Below are 18,962 nucleotides of genomic sequence, written 5' to 3'. Positions count from 1 at the left end.
GCCTGGGCGACAGAGCGAGACTCGGTCTCAAAAAAAAAAAAAAAAAAAAACTATAGAAGAGCAAACTGAACCTAAAGAAGAAAATAGCAAATATATAATGCAAAGAAATCAAAGAGATTAGAAAAACAATAACAAGAATCCAAAAGTTGGTATTTGAAAAGATTAACACTATTGACAAGCATTTAGCTGCATTGACCAAGAAAAAATGGAAACAACTCAAATATCCATCAATTTATTAATGTGAATAAAAGTATATCCATACAATGGAACATTTCTTGAAAATAAGAAGGAATAAAGTATCAATACATGCTATCACATGGATGAACCTTGAGAACATTGTACTAAGTGAAAGAAAACCACGTATGCATGTCTAAAACAGGCAAATCTATAGAGATAGAAAGTAGATTAATTGTTGCCTAGGTGTAGGGTGGGGGAGATTGGGAGTAATTGATAGAGTTTCTTTTGTAGGTGATCAAAATACAGTTGTGCATTGCTTAACAACCAGGATACATTTTGAGAAACACATCATTAGGCAATTTTGTCATTGTGTGAACATCATAGAATGTACTTACACAGACCTAGATGGTATAGCCTGCTATACCATCTAGGTTATGTGGTATAGACTATTGCTCCTAGGTTACAAACTTATACAGCATGTAACTGTACTAAATACTCCAGGCAACTGTAACACAATGGTAGTACAGTCATGCACAGCATACTGACGTTTTGGTTAACAATGGACTGCGTATACAACTGTGGTCCCATAAGATTATGATGGAGCTGCCCTACACAGGTATACCATTTTTTCACTTTGGGAGGCCATCATGGGCAGATCACTTGAGCCCAGGAATTCAAGACTAGCCTGGGCAACATGGAAAAAACCTGTCTCTACAAAGAAACAGAAAAATTAGCCAGGTGTGGTGGCGTGTGCCTGTAGTCCCAGCTACTTGGGAGGCTGAGGCAGAAGGATCGCTTGAGCAGGGGAGGTGGAGGCTGCAGTGAGGTGAGATTGTGCCACTGGACTCCAGCCTGGGCAACAGAGTGAAAGTGTCTCAAAAAAAAAACTATACTATTTTTTTCTTTTATATTAGGTTGGTGCAAATGTAACTGCAGTTTTTGCATTGTTGAAAATTGCTGTTTTGGTATTGGAATACATTCTTAAATAAATGTGGTTCTGTTATACATCATTTTGATGCACATTTCTCACTTTACGTATTTTTCCTAATGACTTATTACTTGAAGTTCATTTCATATTTATTTTAGAATATGAAAATTATGTTATACAAAAAGCAAATTCAAGCGACTTTCTTATTCAAGTTCAAAACAGGTCATAAAGCAGTGGAGACAACTTGCAACATCAGCAATGCATTTGGCCCAGGAACTGCTAACAAACATATGTGCAGTGGTGTTTCAAGAAGTTTTGCAAAGGAGACAAGAGCCTTGAAGATGAGGAGCGTAGTGGAAGGCCATCAGAAGTTGACCACAACCAATTAAGAGTAATCATTGAAGCTGATCCTCTTACAAGTACACAAGAAGTTGCCGAAGAACTCAATGTCAACCACTCTACAGTCATGCGGCACTTGAAGCAAATTGAAAAGGTTAAAAAGCCCAGTAAGTGGGTACCACACGAGCTGAGTGGAAAATCAAAAAAGTCATCGTTTTGAAGTGTCATCTTCTCATATTGTAGACAACGACAATGAACTATTTTTCAATTGGTTTGTGATGGGCGACGAAAAGTGGATTTTGTACAACAACCAGCAACAACTAAGTCAGTGGTTGGACCCAGAAGAAGCTCCAAAGCACTTCCCAAAGCCAAACTTGCACCAAAAAAAGTTATGGTCACTGTTTGGTGGCCTGCTGCCAGTCTGATCCACTGCAGCTTTCTGAATCCTGGTGAAAACACTACATCTGAGAAATTGATGAGATGCATTGAAAACTGCAATGCCTGCAGCCGGCATTGGTCAACAGAAAGGGACCAATTCTTCATGACAATGCCTGACTGCACCTCACACAACCAATGCTTCAAAAGTTGAATGAATTGGGCTACAAAGTTTTGTCTCATCCACCATATTCACCTGATGTCCCGCCAACCAACTACCACTTCTTCAAGCATCTCCACAGTTTTTAGCAGGGAAAATGCTTCCACAACCAGCAGGATGCAAAAAAAATGCTTTCCAAGAGTTAATCGAATCCTGAAGCATGGATTTTTACATTACAGAAATCAACAAACTTATTTATCATTGGCAAAAATGTGTTGATTGTAATGGTTCCTATTTTGATTAATAAAGCTGTGTTTAAGCCTAGTTATAATGACTTAAAATTCATGGTCTGAAACCACAATTACTTTTGGACCAACCTAATACCATATTTTGACTGTATCTTTTCTATGTTTAGATACAAGAAATACCACAGTGTTACAATTGCATACAATATTCAGTAGAGTGACATGCTGTACAGGTTTGTAACCTAGGAGTAATAGGCTATCCCATATAGCCTATGTGTATAGTAGACTAGACCACCTAGGTTTGTGTAAGTATACTTCATGACAATTGCACAATAACAAAATCATCTAATGATGCATTTTTTTGAATGTATCACCATCATTAAGCAATGTACTTTTACTCCACTTGTACATCTTGTGTATCTAAACATAGTATGTGCTATACTATTATACAGCTGGCAGTAGATTTGTTTACACCAGCATCACCACAAACATGTGAGTAATGCATTGTGGTACAACATTATGACCGCTATGACATTACTAAGCAGTAGGAATTTTTTACCTCCATTATAATCTTACAGGACCACTGTCACATATGTGGTCTGTCATTGACTGAAATGTCATCATGCTGTGCATGACTGTATTTTGAATCAGATGATGGTGATGGTTGTGCAAATTTAGATCTCACACTTCACATAGGTATATGGTATGTGAATTATAGCTTAATAAAGCTATTTTTAAAAATATCTTTTTAAAAAGAAGACATAGATAAAATAACTAGCTTTATGCCTAGGAAAAGGAAATTAATTTTATAGTTAAAAACCTTTTCCCAGACCAGGTGTGGTGGCTCATGCCTGTAATCCTAGCACTTTGGGAAAACAAGCAGGAGGATCACTTGAGACCAGGAGTGTGAGACCAGCCTGGCAATGTAGTGAGACCCCATTTCTCCAAAAAAATTAAAGAAAAAAATGAACGGGCATGGTGGTGCATGCCTGTGTTCCCAGCTACTCAGGAGGCTGAAGTAGGAGAACGGCTTCAGCTTTGGTGGGGATTAAGGCTGCAGTGAGCTGCTATTGTGCCACTGCACTTCAGCCTAGGTGACAGACTAAGACCCCATCTCAAAAAAGAAAGAAAGAAAAGAAGAACAAACAAGATAAAACAACCCAACCCTTTCCACAAGGAAAACTTCAGGCCTAAATGGCTTTACTGGTAAATTCTAGCAAACATGTAAGAAGAAATAATACGAGTTCCATATAAACTCTTTCAGACTTTTGAAGAGGGTGGACTACTCCGACTCATTCTGAGGCCAGCACTGTCCTGATATCAAAACCAGATAAAGACATTACAATAAAAGAGAACTACAAACCAATATCCTTCATGAAAAAAAATTCTTAACTTTTAACAAATTAAATCCAACTAAATATATAAAAGACAATAGGTAATGACCAAGTGGGGTTTATCCCAGAAAGGCCAAATTGGCTTAATATTTTAAACGTTAGTCAATATAATTCACCATATTGACAGGCTTAAAAATTATTTTAATAAATGTAGAAAAAGCATTTGTCACAAAAGGTTCATTTATTACAATAATGCTCAGCAAATTAGGAATGAAAGGGAACTTCCTCAACCTGATAAGGTGTATATACAAAAAACTTACAGGCTGGGGCCGGGTGCGGTGGCTGACGCCTATAATCCCAGCACTTTGGGAGGCTGAGGCAGGTGGATCACCTGAGGTCAGGAGTTCCAGATCAGCCTGGCCAACATGGTGAAACCCCATCTCTACTAAAAATACAAAACAGTAGCCGGACGTGGGGGCGGGCATCTGTAATCTCAGCTACTCAGGAGGCTAAGGCAGGAGAATCGCTTGAATCCGGGAGGCGGAGGTTGCAGTGAGACGAGATCATGCCATTGCACTGCAACCTGGGCAACAAGAGCAAAACTCCATCTCAAAACACACACACGCAAAACCTTACAGGCTGGGCACAGTGGCTCTCGCCTGTAATCCCAGTACTTTGGGAGGCCGAGGCAGGTGGATCACTTAAGGTCAAGAGTTCGAGACCAGCCTGGGCAACATGGCGAACCCCGGTCTCTACCAAAAATACAAAAATTAGCTGGGCGCAGCCAGGCCTGGTGGCTCACACCTGTAATCCTAGCACTTTGGGAGGCCAAGGCTAGCAGATCACCTGAGGTCAGGAGTTCGAGACCAGCCTGCCCAACCTGGTGAAACCCTGTATCTACTAAAAATACAAAAATTAGCTGGGTGTGATGGCGGGCATCTGTAATCCCAGCTACTCAGGAGGCTGAGGCGGGAGAATCACTTGAACCTGGGAGGTGGAGGTTGCAGTGAGCTGAGATCGTGCCATTGCACTCCAACCTGGGCCACAGAGCAAGACTCCATCTCAAAACAAACAAACAACAACAAAAAATTAGCCAGGCGTAGTGGTGGGCGCCCGTAATCCCAGCTACTTAGGAGGCTGAGGCAGGAGAATCGCTTAAATCTGGGAGGCGGAGGTTGCAATGAGCTGAGATCATGCCCCTGCACTCTCAAAATGCAAACAAACACAAAAGAAAACCTTATAGGCCACGTAAGGTGGCTCACACCTGTAATTCCAGCACTTTGGGAGGCTAAGGTGGGAGAATTGCTTGAGCACAGAATTTTGAGACCAGCCTGGGCAACATAGTGGAACCCCATCTCTATGAAGCATTAAAAAAAATTAGCTGGGGGTGGTGGCTCAGGCCTGTATTCCCAGCTACTCAGGAGGCTGAGGTGGAAGGATCAGTTGAGCCCAGGAGGTGGAGGCTGCAGTGAGACGTGATTGTGCCATTCTACTCCATCCTGGGTGACAAAGTGAGACCCTGTCTCAAAAAATAAAAAAAAACTTACACTTAACATTATACTTAAGGGTGAAAGGCTGAATACTTTTGCCCCAATATCTGAAATGAAGCAACGTTCATTCACAACTTCTACTGGAGGTCCTAGATAGTGTGATAAGGCAAGAGAAAACAGCAGACATAATCACTGGAAAAAAGGCAAAACTGTGTTTATTTGCAAGTGCATAATTGTCTAAAGAATCCTAAGAAATCTGCAAAAAGAGCTACCAGAACTTTTATGTGGGTATAGAAAATTGCAAATACAAAATCAATGTGCAAAGATCAGTTCAATTTCTATATCTAGCAATAAACAATCAAATTGAAATTTAAAATACCATTTAAAGTAGCAATGGAAAATATGAAATTCCTAAGGACAAATTTAACAAAAGATATGCAGACCTCTACAATGAAAAGCATAAAACAAAGCTGAAAGAAATCCAAGGTGACCTAAATAAATTGGGAGATATACTAGTTAATGGATCAGAAGACTCAATCGGTCTATAGATTTAAGGCAATCTCAGTGAAAATCCTAATAGGCTTGTATGGAGGAATAGGCAAGCCAATTCCAAAATGAATGCAGAAATGCTAGAATAGCCGAAATAACTTCTAGATAGAAAAACAAAGTAGGAGGAGTTTCAGTCATTGATTTTAGGCTTATAGAACCAGACCAGTCCAGATGAGGTGGTACTGGCATAGACATACAGATCAACAGACCATTGTAAAGAACTCAGAAGCAGGTTCACAAATTTATGGACAACTGATTGTTTAACAGCTTTATTAAGATACAATTCACGCATTTAAAATGTACAATTGACATGTATACATATGTAACAAACCTGCACGTTGAGCACATGTACCCTAGAACTTAAAGTATAATAAAAAAAAAAAAAAAGTGCAATTGAGAGATGTTTAGTACACTCAGAGTTGTGCAACCATCACCACAATCTAATCTTAAAACATTTAGGTTACCCACAAAGAAAACCCTATATTGATTGATAATCACTCCCCATTTCCTCCCAAATCCCCCCAACTCCCTGTCCCTAGGCAATCACCCGTCTACTTTCTGTTACTATGGATTTGCTTGTCTGGACATTTTACATAAATGGCATCATGTAATATAGGATCTTTTTCCCTTCTGGAATTGCCCAAAATTTGGTGGGAGGAACTAGTTAAATTGTCTCCCAAATATAGCCAGTTATTCCAATACCGTTTGTGGAAATTTTTCTTTTTTTTTTCCACTGGTTTGAAATGTTAATGAAATACCCTCATGATGTACCTATTTCTCCCTCATATGTGTGTTTTCCTCAGAGCTTAATTCTGTTCTAGAAATAAACCCAAGTCACAAAGAGTATTCAGTAAATGATCTGATTTGCTTTGTTTTCTGTGCTGGTAATTTGCTATTGCAATTTCTGCAATCCTAAATGAAGTCATGCATTTGGGAAGATTAGTGCCACATCAGTACTCTTTTTTTTTTTTTTTTTTTTTTGAGACGAGTCGCCCAGGCTGGAGTGCAGTGGTGTGATCCCGGCTCACTGTAACCTCCGACTCCTGAGTTCAAGTGATTCTCCTGCCTCAGCCTCCTGAGTAGCTGGGATTACAGGCACACACCATAATGTCCAGTTGTATTTTTAGTAGAGACGGTGTTTCACTGTGTTGGCCAGGCTGGCCTTGAACTCTCGACCTCAGGTGATCTGCCTGCCTTGGCCTCCCAAAGTGCTGGGATTACAGGCGTGAGCCACCTCATTGGGTCCTATTTCTATTTTAATATTAATGAATATTCCTGTATGTTTATTCTGCCATGTTAATAAGTTTTATAAATATTTAACTAAATTAAAAAGTCTTATTGGGGTATTTAAATATCACTTTTATTAAAGCATAATATTTTGAGATTTTAATGGGGATTACATTGCATTAGTAGATTAATTCTGAGAAAATAGACAACCTTACAGTATTAGATTTTCCTATCCAATTATGTCTTTTTCGTACTTTGGTAGCTTTTTACTTTTCCTAATATAGGTCTTGTAAATTCAAGTTTTGCTTGTGTAAAGTACAACTGGCTCTGTTGACTGATGTCATAATCTTATTTATAGAAAACCCTAAAAACTCCACCAAAAAACCTGTTATAACTAATGAACAAATTCAGTAAAGTTACAGGATACAAAATCTACATACAAAAATCAGTTGTGTTCGTTACTTTAATAAACTATTGAAAAAAAGTTTAATCCCATTTATAGTAGTATAAAAAATAAAATACTTAGGTATAACTTTAACCAAGAAGGTGAAAGATCTATAAAACTGTAAAAACTATAAAGCATTGATGAAAAAGTTTAGACAACAATAAATGGAGAGATATCTCATGTTTATGGATTGGAAAAATTAATATTGCTAAAAATATCAATACTACCCATTAATCTACAGATCTACAGATTCAGTGCAATCCCTATAAAAATCCCAATGGCATTTTTTTTTACAGAAATAGAAAAAAATATCCTAAAATTCACATGGAACCACAAAGACCCCTAATTGCCAAAAGAATCTTGAGAAAGAACAACGCTGGAGGCATCACACTTCCTGAATTCAAATTATTGTATCTTACAAAGCTATAGCAATTAAAGCAGTATGGGGTTGGCATAAAAATAAACACATACACAAGTTGAACAGAATAGAAAGCCCAGAAATAATTCCATGCATATAAATCAACTAATTTTTAACAAGGGTACCAAGAATACACAATGGGGAAAGGATAGTCTCTTCAATAAAAAGTGTTGAGATAACTGTTTATCCACGTGCAAAAGAATGAAATTGGATGCTTACCTATACACAATACACAAAAATAAACTCAAAATGGATTAAAGTCTTAAACATAGGACCTGAAACCATAAAACTCCCAGACAGAAACATAAGAAAAAAATCTCCTTAACGTTGGTCTTGGCAATGATATTTTGGATATGACACCAAAAGCACAGGCAATAAAAGCAAAAATAAACAAGTAGGATTATATCAAATTAAAAAGCTTCTGCACAGCAAAGTAAACAATCAACAAAGGGAAAGGGCAATCTACAGGTGGGAGAAAATATCTGCACACCATGTATCTGACAAAAGGTTCATATTCTAAATATACACGGAATTCATACAACTGAGTAGCAAAAAAAACCCAAACAACTTGACTAAAACATGGGCAAAGGACCTGAATAGACAGTTCACACAAGAGGACATGCAAATGGCCAGCAGAAATATGAAAAGATGCTCAACATCATTAATCACCAGAGAAATGCAAATCAATACCTCAATGAGACATCATCTTACACCTGTTAAGGTGGCCATTATCAAAAAAAGCAGAAGACAGCTCCTGACAAGGATGTGGAGTAAAAGGAACCCTTGTACACTGCTGGTAGAAATGCAAATTTCTGTAGCTGTTATGGAAAACAGTATGGAGCTTCCTCAAAAAATTATGAATAGAACTATCAAGTGATCTCACAATCCTATTTATGTGTATATAACCAAAGGGATTGAAATCAGGAGCTCAAAGATATATTTGCATTCCCATGTTTATTGCAGTATTATTCACAGTAGCCAAGATATGGAGACAACCTAAACGTATACTAATAAATGAATTAATACAGAAATACAATGGAATATTATTTAGCCTTAAACAACAACAACAACAAAATCCTGCCATTTGGGACAACATGGTAGGACCCGGAGGACAGTATGTTAAGTGAAATAACCCAGACAAAGAAAGACAAACACCGTATGATTTCACTTGTATGTGGAATCTCAAATAGTCAAGCTCATAGAAGCAGGGACCAGAATGATGGCTGCCAGAGGCTGAGGAGAGGGGTAAATGGAGAGGTGAAGGATGAGGGGTACAAAGTTTCAGTTATGCAAGATAAATTCTGGAGATCTGTACAACACAGTGCCTATAACAATATTGTATACTTAAAATTGCTAAGATGATAGATCTTCTGTTACGTGTTCTTACCAAAACCAACCAACAAAAACAAAAACCTCCACAATATGTTTATTTTTATTTTTGAGACAGGGTCTCGCTCTGTCACCCGCCCTGGAGTGCAGTAGAACTATCATGTCTCACTGCAGCCTCAACCTTCTGGGCTCAAGCAATCCTCCTGCTTCAGCCTCTCAAGTAGCTGGGACTATAGGTGCACACCACCACATCCAGCTAATTAAACAAACTTTTTTTTTTTTTTTTTTTGTAGAAACAAGGTCTCCCTATGTTTCCCAGGCTGCTTTCTAACTTCCAGTCTCAAGTGATCCTCCTGCTTCAGCCTCCCAAAGTGCTGGGATTATAGGCATGAGCCACTGCATCTGTTTAAAAAACCCTACAATAATATTAATAAAGAAGATGGGGGCCGGGCGCGGTGGCTCAAGCCTGTAATCCCAGCACTTTGGGAGGCCGAGACGGGTGGATCACGAGGTCAGGAGATCGAGACCATCCTGGCTAACACGGTGAAACCCCGTCTCTACTAAAAAATACAAAAAACTAGCCGGGCGATGTGGCGGACGCGTGTAGTCCCAGCTACTCGGAAGGCTGAGGCAGGAGAATGGCGTGAACCCGGGAGGCGGAGCTTGCAGTGAGCTGAGATCCGGCCACTGCACTCCAACCTGGGCTACAGAGCGAGACTCCGTCTCAAAAAAAAAAAAAAAAAAAGAAGAAGATGGGAGGAAACTTTGGGAGGTGATGGATGTGTTTATGACTTTTATGGTGGTGATGGTTTCATGGGTGTATGCTTGTCCCTAGACTCATCAAGATGATGTCAATCATACCTCAATAAAGTGGTTTTAAAAAAGTTTTGCCTGTTTGTGTGTGTGTGTATATATAAATATATATAATATATATGCCTGTATTTATATATATAATATGTATTTACTTACACACACACACACACACACACACACACACACACACACACACACACATATATATATTTTTTTGCGACGGAGTCTTGCCCTGTTGCCCAGGCTGGAGTATAATGGCACAATCTCTGCTCACTGCAACCTCCACCTCCCGGGCTCAAGCGATTCTCCCTGCCTCAGCCTCCCAAGTAGCTAGGATTACAGGCACCTGCCACCATGCCCAGCTAATTTTTGTATTTTTAGTAGAGACGTGGTTTCACCATGTTGGCCAGGCTGGTCTTGAACTCCTGACCTCAGGTGATCCGCCCACCTTGGCCTCCCAAAGTGTTGGGATTACAGACATGAGCTACCGTGACTGGCCCCCATATTTTTTTTTTTTTTTTTTTTTTGAGATAGAATCTTACTCTGTCACTCAGGCTGACCTATGTTTATATTTTTAAATTTCTATTTTGAACATTTTTCTTCCATTTACATATTCTAACCAGCTATTGTTTGTAGCTAGAATAGCCATTCTTTTTTTGTTTGTTTTTGGTTTTTTTTGAGACGGAGTCTCGCTCTGTTGCCCAGGCTGGAGTGCAGGGGGCGATCTCGGCTCACTGCAAGCTCTGCCTCCCGGGTTCACGCCATTCTCCTGCCTCAGCCTCCTGAGTAGCTGGGACTACAGGTGCCCACCACCATGCCTGGCTAATTTTTTGTATTTTTCAGTAGAGACGGGGTTTCATCATGTTAGCCAGGATGGTCTCGATCTCCTGACTTCGTGATCCGCCCGTCTCAGCCTCCCAAAGTGCTGAGATTACAGGCTTGAGCCACCGCGCCCGGCCAACCATTCCTTTTTGTATGTTGATTTAATAATTGGTTATATTACTGAATTTTCTTGTTAATAATGTTTGTTTCTGGGGGGCACGGGTGGGGACAGGGTCTTGCTCTATCATCCAGGCTGGAGTGCAGTGGCATGAACATGGCTCACTGCAACCTTGACCTCCTGGACTCAAGAGACGCCCCTGCCACAGCCTCCTGAGCCCAGCTAATTTTTTCTTTTTAAATTTTTTGTAGAAAGGGTCTCGCTCTGTTGCCTAGGCTGGTCTTTAACTCCTGGGCTCAAGCAATCCTCCCACCTCAGCCTCCCAAAGTGTTGGGATTACAGGTGTGAGTCACTGCACCTGGCCTTATTAGTAATTTTTAAATGCTCTTACTGTGTTTTTGCTTTGTACAATCATATCCTCTAAAATAAGAATATTTTTGTATTTTTCAATTATTATATTTATTTCATTCCCTTACCTGGGGAAGAGAGAGATCATTTTCATAGAAAGCTCCCTGGAGGATACATAACTTGGGTAAATGTTGCAGGTATAGTAGTGTAGACACCTCAACTCGAACTGATCTACTCCCCACTAATGGAGTAAATTAATAGAATGATTGGTGGCCCCTAGAATTCTCTACTTATTACATCACAGAAAAACTCAACGTAATAGTGATTTGGAACACGTTCATAGTAAGAACTACAGAGTTTTATTTTCTCGATTAACATCAGAGGCATTAGAACCAGAGCGACTTCCTTCTGAATGGAAGCAGGTAAAATGAGGCCAAGACCCACTGGGCTGCATTCCCAGGAGGTTAGGCATTCTTAGTCACAGAATGAGATTGGAGGTCACAGGACTGGTATTACAAGACATAGGTCATAAAGACCCTGCTGATGAAACAGGATGCAGTAAAGAATCTGGCCCAAACCCAACAAAACCAAGATGGCAAGGAAAACGACCTCTGGTCGTCCTCTCTGTTCATTATACACTTACTATAACATATTAGCATGTTAAAAGACACTCCCACCAGCTCCATGACAGTTTACAAATGCTATCGCCAGGTAGGGAAGCTACCCTATATGGTCAAAAGAGGAACCCATGATTTCAGTTCCAGGAAATCCCTGCCCCTTTACCAGAAAACTCATGAATAATCCACCCCTTGTTTAACATATAAAGAAGAAATAACTATTAATATACTCAGTGGAGCAGCCCCTAGCCCTGCTCTACCTACCGAGTAGCCATTCTTTTTTTTTTTTTTTTTTTCGCTTCTCTAATAAATTTGCTTTCACTTTACTCTATGGTCCCAAATTGTTTCTTACCAGAGATCCAAGTATCTTCTCTTGGGACCGGGATCCCTTTCCGGTCACATTGACATCACAACTAAATGACTTAAAAGCCTGATAAATGTACTCAAGTACATGAAATGTGAATCCCACTATCATCATTTTCAATAAATTGGCATCAATTTAAAACTTTTGGAGAATCCACAAAATCTTCATTGTCCAAATCCAGTCTACAAGAATGATTAAAAACAGTGTGAATAAGACCCCAAATCCTTCAGAACGCTGGTATTATAGGAAAGGGGTCCCAATCCAGACCCCAAGAGAGGGTTCTGGGATCTCACACAAGAAAGAATTCAGGGTAAGTCCATACAGTAAAGTGAAAGCAAGTTTATTAAGAAAGTAAAGAAATAAAAGAATGCCTACTCCATAGCCAGTTGCCCATTTTTATGGTCATTTCTTGATGATATGCTAAACAAGGGGTGGATTATTCATGCTTCCCCTTTTTAGACCATACAGGGTAACTTCCTGACATCGCCATGGCACTTATAAACTGTCATGGCGTTGATGGGAGTGCAGTAGTGAGGACGACCAGAGTTCACTCTCATTGCCATGTTAGTTTTGGTGGATTTTCGCCGGCTTCTTTACTGCAAACTATTTTATCAGCAAGATCTTTATAACCTGTATTTTGCGCTGACCTTTTATTTTATCGTGTGACTTAGAATGCCTTTACCGACTGGGAATGCAGCCCAATAGGTTTCAGCCTTTCTTTACTCAGCTCCTATTCAAAATGGAGTTGCTCTGGTTCACACACCTCTGACACTGGTTACGGTGTGAATGAAATGGAGTGTTGTTTTTTACAGCTTCCTTCTCAACCTTACTCTCTAAGGATTGTATCCAGTATGTCCTTTGAGTTTCTTCACTTAATTGTAACCTTCTGAAGGTCAGGGCATTTTGGCTTTAAGTGTTTCTATCTAGTGCTCTCTTCCAGATCTTACCATGTATTCCATATGCAACACATTTGTTGAGTAACTACATTTTAGGCCATCAAGTCACCTGTGCAGAAAAGGTCAGTCTAGTCTCCTGCTTATGTGTCCAGAGTTGGTTCCTTCTGGTTGGGTTCGTGGTCTCACTGACTTCAAGAATGAAGCTTGTGGACCTTGGTGGTTAGTGTTACAGCTCTTTTTCTTTCTTTTTTTTTTTTTTTTGAGACGGGGTCTCACTCTATCTCCCAGGCTGGAGTGCAGTGGTGTGATCTCGGGTCACTGCAAGCTCTGCCTTCCCAGTTCATGCCATTCTCCTGCCTCACCCTCCCGAGTAGCTGGGACTACGGGCACCCGCCACCATGCCCGGCCAATTTTTTCGTATTTTTAGTAGAGACAGTGTTTCACTGTGTTAGGCAGAATGGTCTCAATCTCCTGACCTCATGATCCACCTGCCTAAGCCTCCAAAAGTGCTGGGAGTGTTACAGTTCTTAAAGGTGGCACAGACCCAAAGACTGAGAAGCAGCAGCAAGTTTTATTGTGAAGAGTGAAATTCTTCACAATAGCGGTCGGCCGCTTCCACTGGGGGAAGAGAGGGCATGGTCAGCTTTTATTTCCTTATTTGTCCCAGCCCATGTCCTGCTGATTGGTCCACTTTACAGAACATTGATTGGCCCATTTTACAGGGTACTGATTGGTGCATTTTACAAACCTCTAGCTAGCCACAGAGTGCTGATTGGTGCGTTTTACAATCCTCTCATGAGACAGAAAAGTTCTTCAAGTCGTCACCCGACCCAGAAGACCAGCTGGCTTTATCTCTCATTTAAACTTGTACTGTGTCAATATCCATACATCAACAAGTGTTGTCGATCAAGTTGGGGAAGTAGTGGATTTCTGGAGACAAACGTTATCCTTTCCAACTAAAGTGTAAAGAAGCTAAGTTGAACCCAAATCTACATACTGCTGTAGCCCCAAACGGAAATACTGCCAAAGCTCCACCAGTCTCTCCCAGTCCATCCAGACTTTTACAAATGATAGACCCTGGCTGCAGGAAACCAAGGAGCACCTGGGGTCGGGTGAATTGGCTCTGGGTCTCATTCTTTTCACTACAGCGCCAGAAAAGCGAAAACCTAAGCCAAGATCCAAGAGACCGGCCCTCAGCCTGCACCTGAGAGCGCATTTCCCCTGCCAGCACCGAGCATGCGCGGGCTGCGTGGCGTGGCGAAAGCGCAACCCAGTCCGCGCCGCCGCCGCAGCCAATCGGAGGGAGGGAGCTGCCCAGACATTGTGAGGCGCGGAGGGAGGGGCGGCGGGCGAAGGGCAGGGTGGACCTTGAACGGGCGGGGGCGCGCGGAAGGTAGCGCGGGGCCGCGTTGGCGCGCACGCGCCTGAGCGTGCGCCCGGTGGGGCCGGCCGGGACTCGCCGCTCGCACGCCCTTGGGCAGCGGCCGGGCGCCCGCTCTTCCTTCCGCTTGCGCTGAGCTGAGCCGGTGTATGTGCGGCAATAACATGTCAACCCCGCTCCCTGCCATCGTGCCCGCCGCCCGGAAGGCCACCGCTGCGGTGAGCGGCGTAGGCGTGGGCTCGGAGTGGTCCACTGGGCCGGCCACCAGTGGCTGCCCCTCGCGCGGGGTGGGCGTTGTGGGCGGATGGCGGCCTGCGGACCAGGACGCTCTTCCCGGCCTGGGTGGGGTGCGGATGGTCGGCGCGGGTGGTCGGCGCGGCCGGGTCCGCGGGGGGCGTGGGCAGCCGGGGGGGGGGTCACAGCCAGGGCGAGGGCCAGTCCCCAGCTTCCCCCCTGCATTGCGGAGGAAGTGCGGCCCCGGGACCCCCGCGGGCCGGCCTTGGGGCACGGCGTCCTCCTCTGCAGCGTGTTTCTGCCTGGTGTGTGGGTGAGGGAAACCTAAGTGCGCCAGGAAATCGCCTTATTATCACCTCGCACTCTTGTCCTCAATACAAGAAGTTTGAAGATTAAGGGTCCTACAAGGTCAGACGTACTGTTTTTTTAGGAAACTCGTGTGCAAAAACTCAAACTTATTTTTGCCTACGGAAGCTTGCTTTTGCAATGGAAAAATTCTGCAGGGTATATGAGAGACGTTCCTGATTTGACTTGAAAGAGATAAACTGTTTTTCTTAGAATGTGATAATTTGCACTCATTGTCTAACTGGGACCTCTGAGTGCTAACCCCCCATTCATTATCTCAGGAAATAAAGGGAGAAGTTGATTGGAATTTTTGCCATTTAAAAGAGGTCGATAGAGATTAAGTCGCCAAAGATAGTGTTGTGTAATTCTCTTGTAGGTTTCGTTCCGTTTTCCACCTTAAGCAAAGCTAGTGTGTAACAATCCTGTGTGGGCTTATTTAGGAATTGCTTATTATTTTTCCTTTTCTCTTATAGGTGATTTTCCTGCATGGATTGGGAGATACTGGGTAGGTACCATTATTATTGTTAATAGTAACAGTGATGAAACTGGGTCATGCAACTTTTGTTTACGCGTTCAAAGGTTTAATGTTTAAGGACGCTAAAATTGTATTTTAAATGATTACTAGTTAATATATCTTACAGTGCGGTGATTTTATATTTTGAAAACCCTCAGAATTTTCCCCTTATCATCGTGAGTTTATTGATTTTTTTTTAACTCCGGTTTCTGGAACATATTAAAATTGCAAATTCCTCATTAGTTGCTTTGGCTGTTTGATACCAGAGATCAGTGGAATGTTTAGTAGGAACGGTGTGCAGTTGAGAGCTTTCCAGAGCAGTTAAAATTTCAGAGCAGATTGAAGAGAAGAACTAGATGATTTTGATAAGAGAACTAGTGGCAACATAAGGCATGAAGCATTCTGAATAGAGGGATTAGATGTTCACCCTAATGAGTTGAAAGGCAGGGGAGGCAACTCAGATATATTTGGAGGCTTATCAAACATTTTGTTGTACTGATTGTACTTATTTTTGTTTTATTTTTTGTTTGTGTGCTTTTTTCTTTTCTATTATTTTTAGAGACAGGGGCTTGCTCTGTCACCCAGGCTGGAATGCAGTTGCAGGATCATAGCTCACTGCAGTTTTGAACTCCTGGGCTTAAGTGATCTTTCAGCCTCAGCCTCTCAAAGCGCGGAGATTAGAGGCGGAAGTCGCCTGAGCCTGGCCTGTTGTACTAACTTTAGATACATGATTTATCTTTTACTCAACCTTTTTCTATATTGAAATGTTTTTGTTTTTATATTTAAATCGGTGATAATCTGTGAAACTTAAGCAAAATATGAATGTTGTTTAAAAATTGCAGAAATAGAGGAAAACTGAAGATACATAAATTTTGATAAAGTAGCCCCAAAACGACTGAATTTTCTTTAAAATGAACCACCGGGGCCGGGCGCAGTGGCTCACACCTGTAATCCCAGCACTTTGGGAGGCGGAGGCCGGTAGTTCACTTGAGGTCAGGAGTTCAACACCAGGCTGGCTAATATGGTGAAACCGCTTCTCTACTAAAGATACAAAAATTAGCCGGCTGTGGTCGGGCAAGCCTGTAATCTCAGCTACTAGGGAGGCTGAGACAGGAGAATCACTTGAACCTGGGAGGCAGAGGCTTCAGTGAGCCAAGATTGCACCACTGCACTCCAGCCTGGACCACACAGTGAGACTCTTAAAAAAGCCATTAGGTTAGATTTTTGTCTGTTTTTTTGGTCTGCTTTGTCGCCCTGGCTGGAGTGCAGTGGCGTGATCTTGGCTCACTGCAACCTCCGCCTTCAGGGTTCCTAGGCCTCCTGAGTAGCTGGAACTATAGGTGTTTGCCACCATGCCAGCTAGTTTTTGTGTTTTTAGTAGAGATGGAGTTTTGCCGTGTTGGTCAGGCTGGTCTGGAACTCCTGACCTCAAGTGATCCCTCCGCCTGAGCCTCCCACAGTGTTGGAATTACAGGCGTGAGCCACCACTTAAAAGTGATCCCTATTTTTTGCCTAGTAAGTCAAGTTATGTAATACAAACCTTGTATTGAGTTACAGAAGAGGTTGCAGCACTCTTTCTGGCAATCCAGTAGTCCTGTGAAAATGATGAACTTATTTTACCAAATGAAACTCGAATAGCAGAATCTCTATTTTATGGGCAAACCTTTCTTGATGTTGCAAGTCAGGGAGAAGTTTGCTACCCTCTAATTTTGCCAATAATGAGAGCTTCTATACCTGAATGATTAGTCCTGGCAAAAAAAAAAAACACTTCTGTCTAGGCAGATTCCACAGACTGAAGTTCATAGTGAAAATGGCAAAGACTGTTAGGATCAAAAATACCAAGAACATCCATGACATCTTGACCAAAAGTTAAGTTTGTATTAAAGAATTATTCTCCTTTTTAACCTGTTGTGATAAAAGCAAAAACACAGGTCTCCAGTTCTGAAATTATTTGGTGGGATAGTGCTAAGGGAAAACTTACTCTAGATTGGTTCCATGAGTGCATGATGAAACTTTGAGTCTGTCAGCCTGACAAGTGGCAATTTAATATTTAAGATACTATAGTCTCCCCTTACCTGCAGTTTTGCTTCCCATGGTTTCAGTTACCTGTGGTTAACTGTGGTTCGAAAATACTAAATGAAAAATTCCAGAAATAGTATATAAGTTTAAAATTGTACACCGTTCTTTTTTATTTTATTATTTATTATTATTATTATTATTTGAGATGGAGTCTCGCTCTGTCACCCAGGCTGGAGTGCAGTGACGCAATCTTGGCTGTCTTCAACCTCTGCCACTCAGGTTCAAGTGATTGTCGTGCCTCAGCCTCCTGTGTAGCTGGGATTACAGGCGTGTGCTACAACGTTCAGCTAATTTTTTTGTATTTTTAGTAGAGACGGGGTTTCGCCATGTTGGCCAAGCTGGTCTTGAACTCCTGACCTCTGGTGATCCACCCACCTCGGCCTCCCGAGGTGCTGGGATTACAGGTGTGAGCCACCACGCCTGGCCTGAATGGTACACCATTCTGAGTATTGTGATGAAATCTCGTTCCATCTCACCCAGGACACGAATCATTCCTTTACCTAGCATATCCATGCTGTATGGATTCACCGTGTATTAGTCACTTGGTAGCCATCTGGGTTATCAGATCAACTGTTGCAGTATTGTTTTGCTTTTTTTTTGAGACAGAGTTTCGCTCTGTCACCCAGGCTGGAATGCGGTGACACGATCATGACTTACTGCAACCTCTGCTCTCCAGGTTCAAGCAACTCTCCTGCCTCAGCCTCCCGAGTAGCCGGGACTACAGGTGTGCACCACCACACCCTGCTAATTTTTGTATTTTTGGTAGAGACGGGGTTTCATCATGTTGGCCAGGCCAGTCTGGAACTCCTGACCTCAAGTGATCTGCCCGCCTTGGCCTCCCAAAGTGCTGGGGTTATAGGCATAAGCCACCTCACCCAGCCTGTAGTGCTTTTATCCAAGTACGTTGCTTAATGATGGCCCCAAAGTGCAAGAGAAATGATGTTGACATATTGTTATAATTGTTTTATTATTGTTCATCTCTTCCTATGCCTAATTTACCCATTAAACTTTATCACAAGTATTATGTATAGGAAAAAACAATATGTGTAGGATTTGGTGTTATCCATGGATTCAGGCATTCACTTGGGGTTTTAGAGCATCCCCCACTGTTTATTTCTGGAATTTTCCATGTAATATTTTCGAACCACAGTTGACTGTGGGCAGCTGAAACCATGGAAAACAAAACTGTGGGTGAGAAGGACTAGAATATTTTAAACATATAATCACAGAAAAGTTATCCCATTAAATTTAACATTTAGTATTATCTAATATACTGTGCATTCAATCTTTGCCAGATTGTTCCATTAATATCCATTATAGCCATCTCCTCCCTAGTCACACATTGTATTTAGTCTCTTTAGTCTCTTTTAATCTGGAACAATTCCCTAGATTTTCTTTTGTCTTTCATGACATTG

At 41.7% G+C, this 18,962-nt stretch overlaps 1 protein-coding gene across 19 annotated transcripts in view; it reads left to right on the top strand.

Moving 5' to 3' along the window:
• The first annotated feature begins 14,288 nt into the window (after positions 1–14,288).
• LYPLA1 (lysophospholipase 1) overlaps positions 14,289–18,962 on the top strand; it is a 51,936-nt gene continuing 47,262 nt past the window's right edge. For 6 of the 19 annotated variants that reach the window (XR_012416427.1, XM_015454861.3, XM_073998820.1 and 3 more), the window contains exons 1-2: positions 14,415–14,593; positions 15,428–15,459. Coding sequence is in view for 4 of the 19 variants with exons in the window: in XM_015454861.3 (XP_015310347.1) it covers positions 14,525–14,593; positions 15,428–15,459 (101 nt within the window). In the remaining 15 variants the exon portion in view is untranslated. The other 13 variants (XM_065519232.1, XM_065519229.1, XM_073998819.1 and 10 more) reach the window with 4 other exon arrangements.

This window comes from Macaca fascicularis, chromosome 8 (genome assembly GCF_037993035.2).
Source record: "Macaca fascicularis isolate 582-1 chromosome 8, T2T-MFA8v1.1".
NCBI lineage: Eukaryota > Metazoa > Chordata > Mammalia > Primates > Cercopithecidae > Macaca > Macaca fascicularis.
The sequence above is the reverse complement of the archived record's forward strand: the minus strand, read 5'-3'. Positions and strand labels throughout refer to the sequence as shown.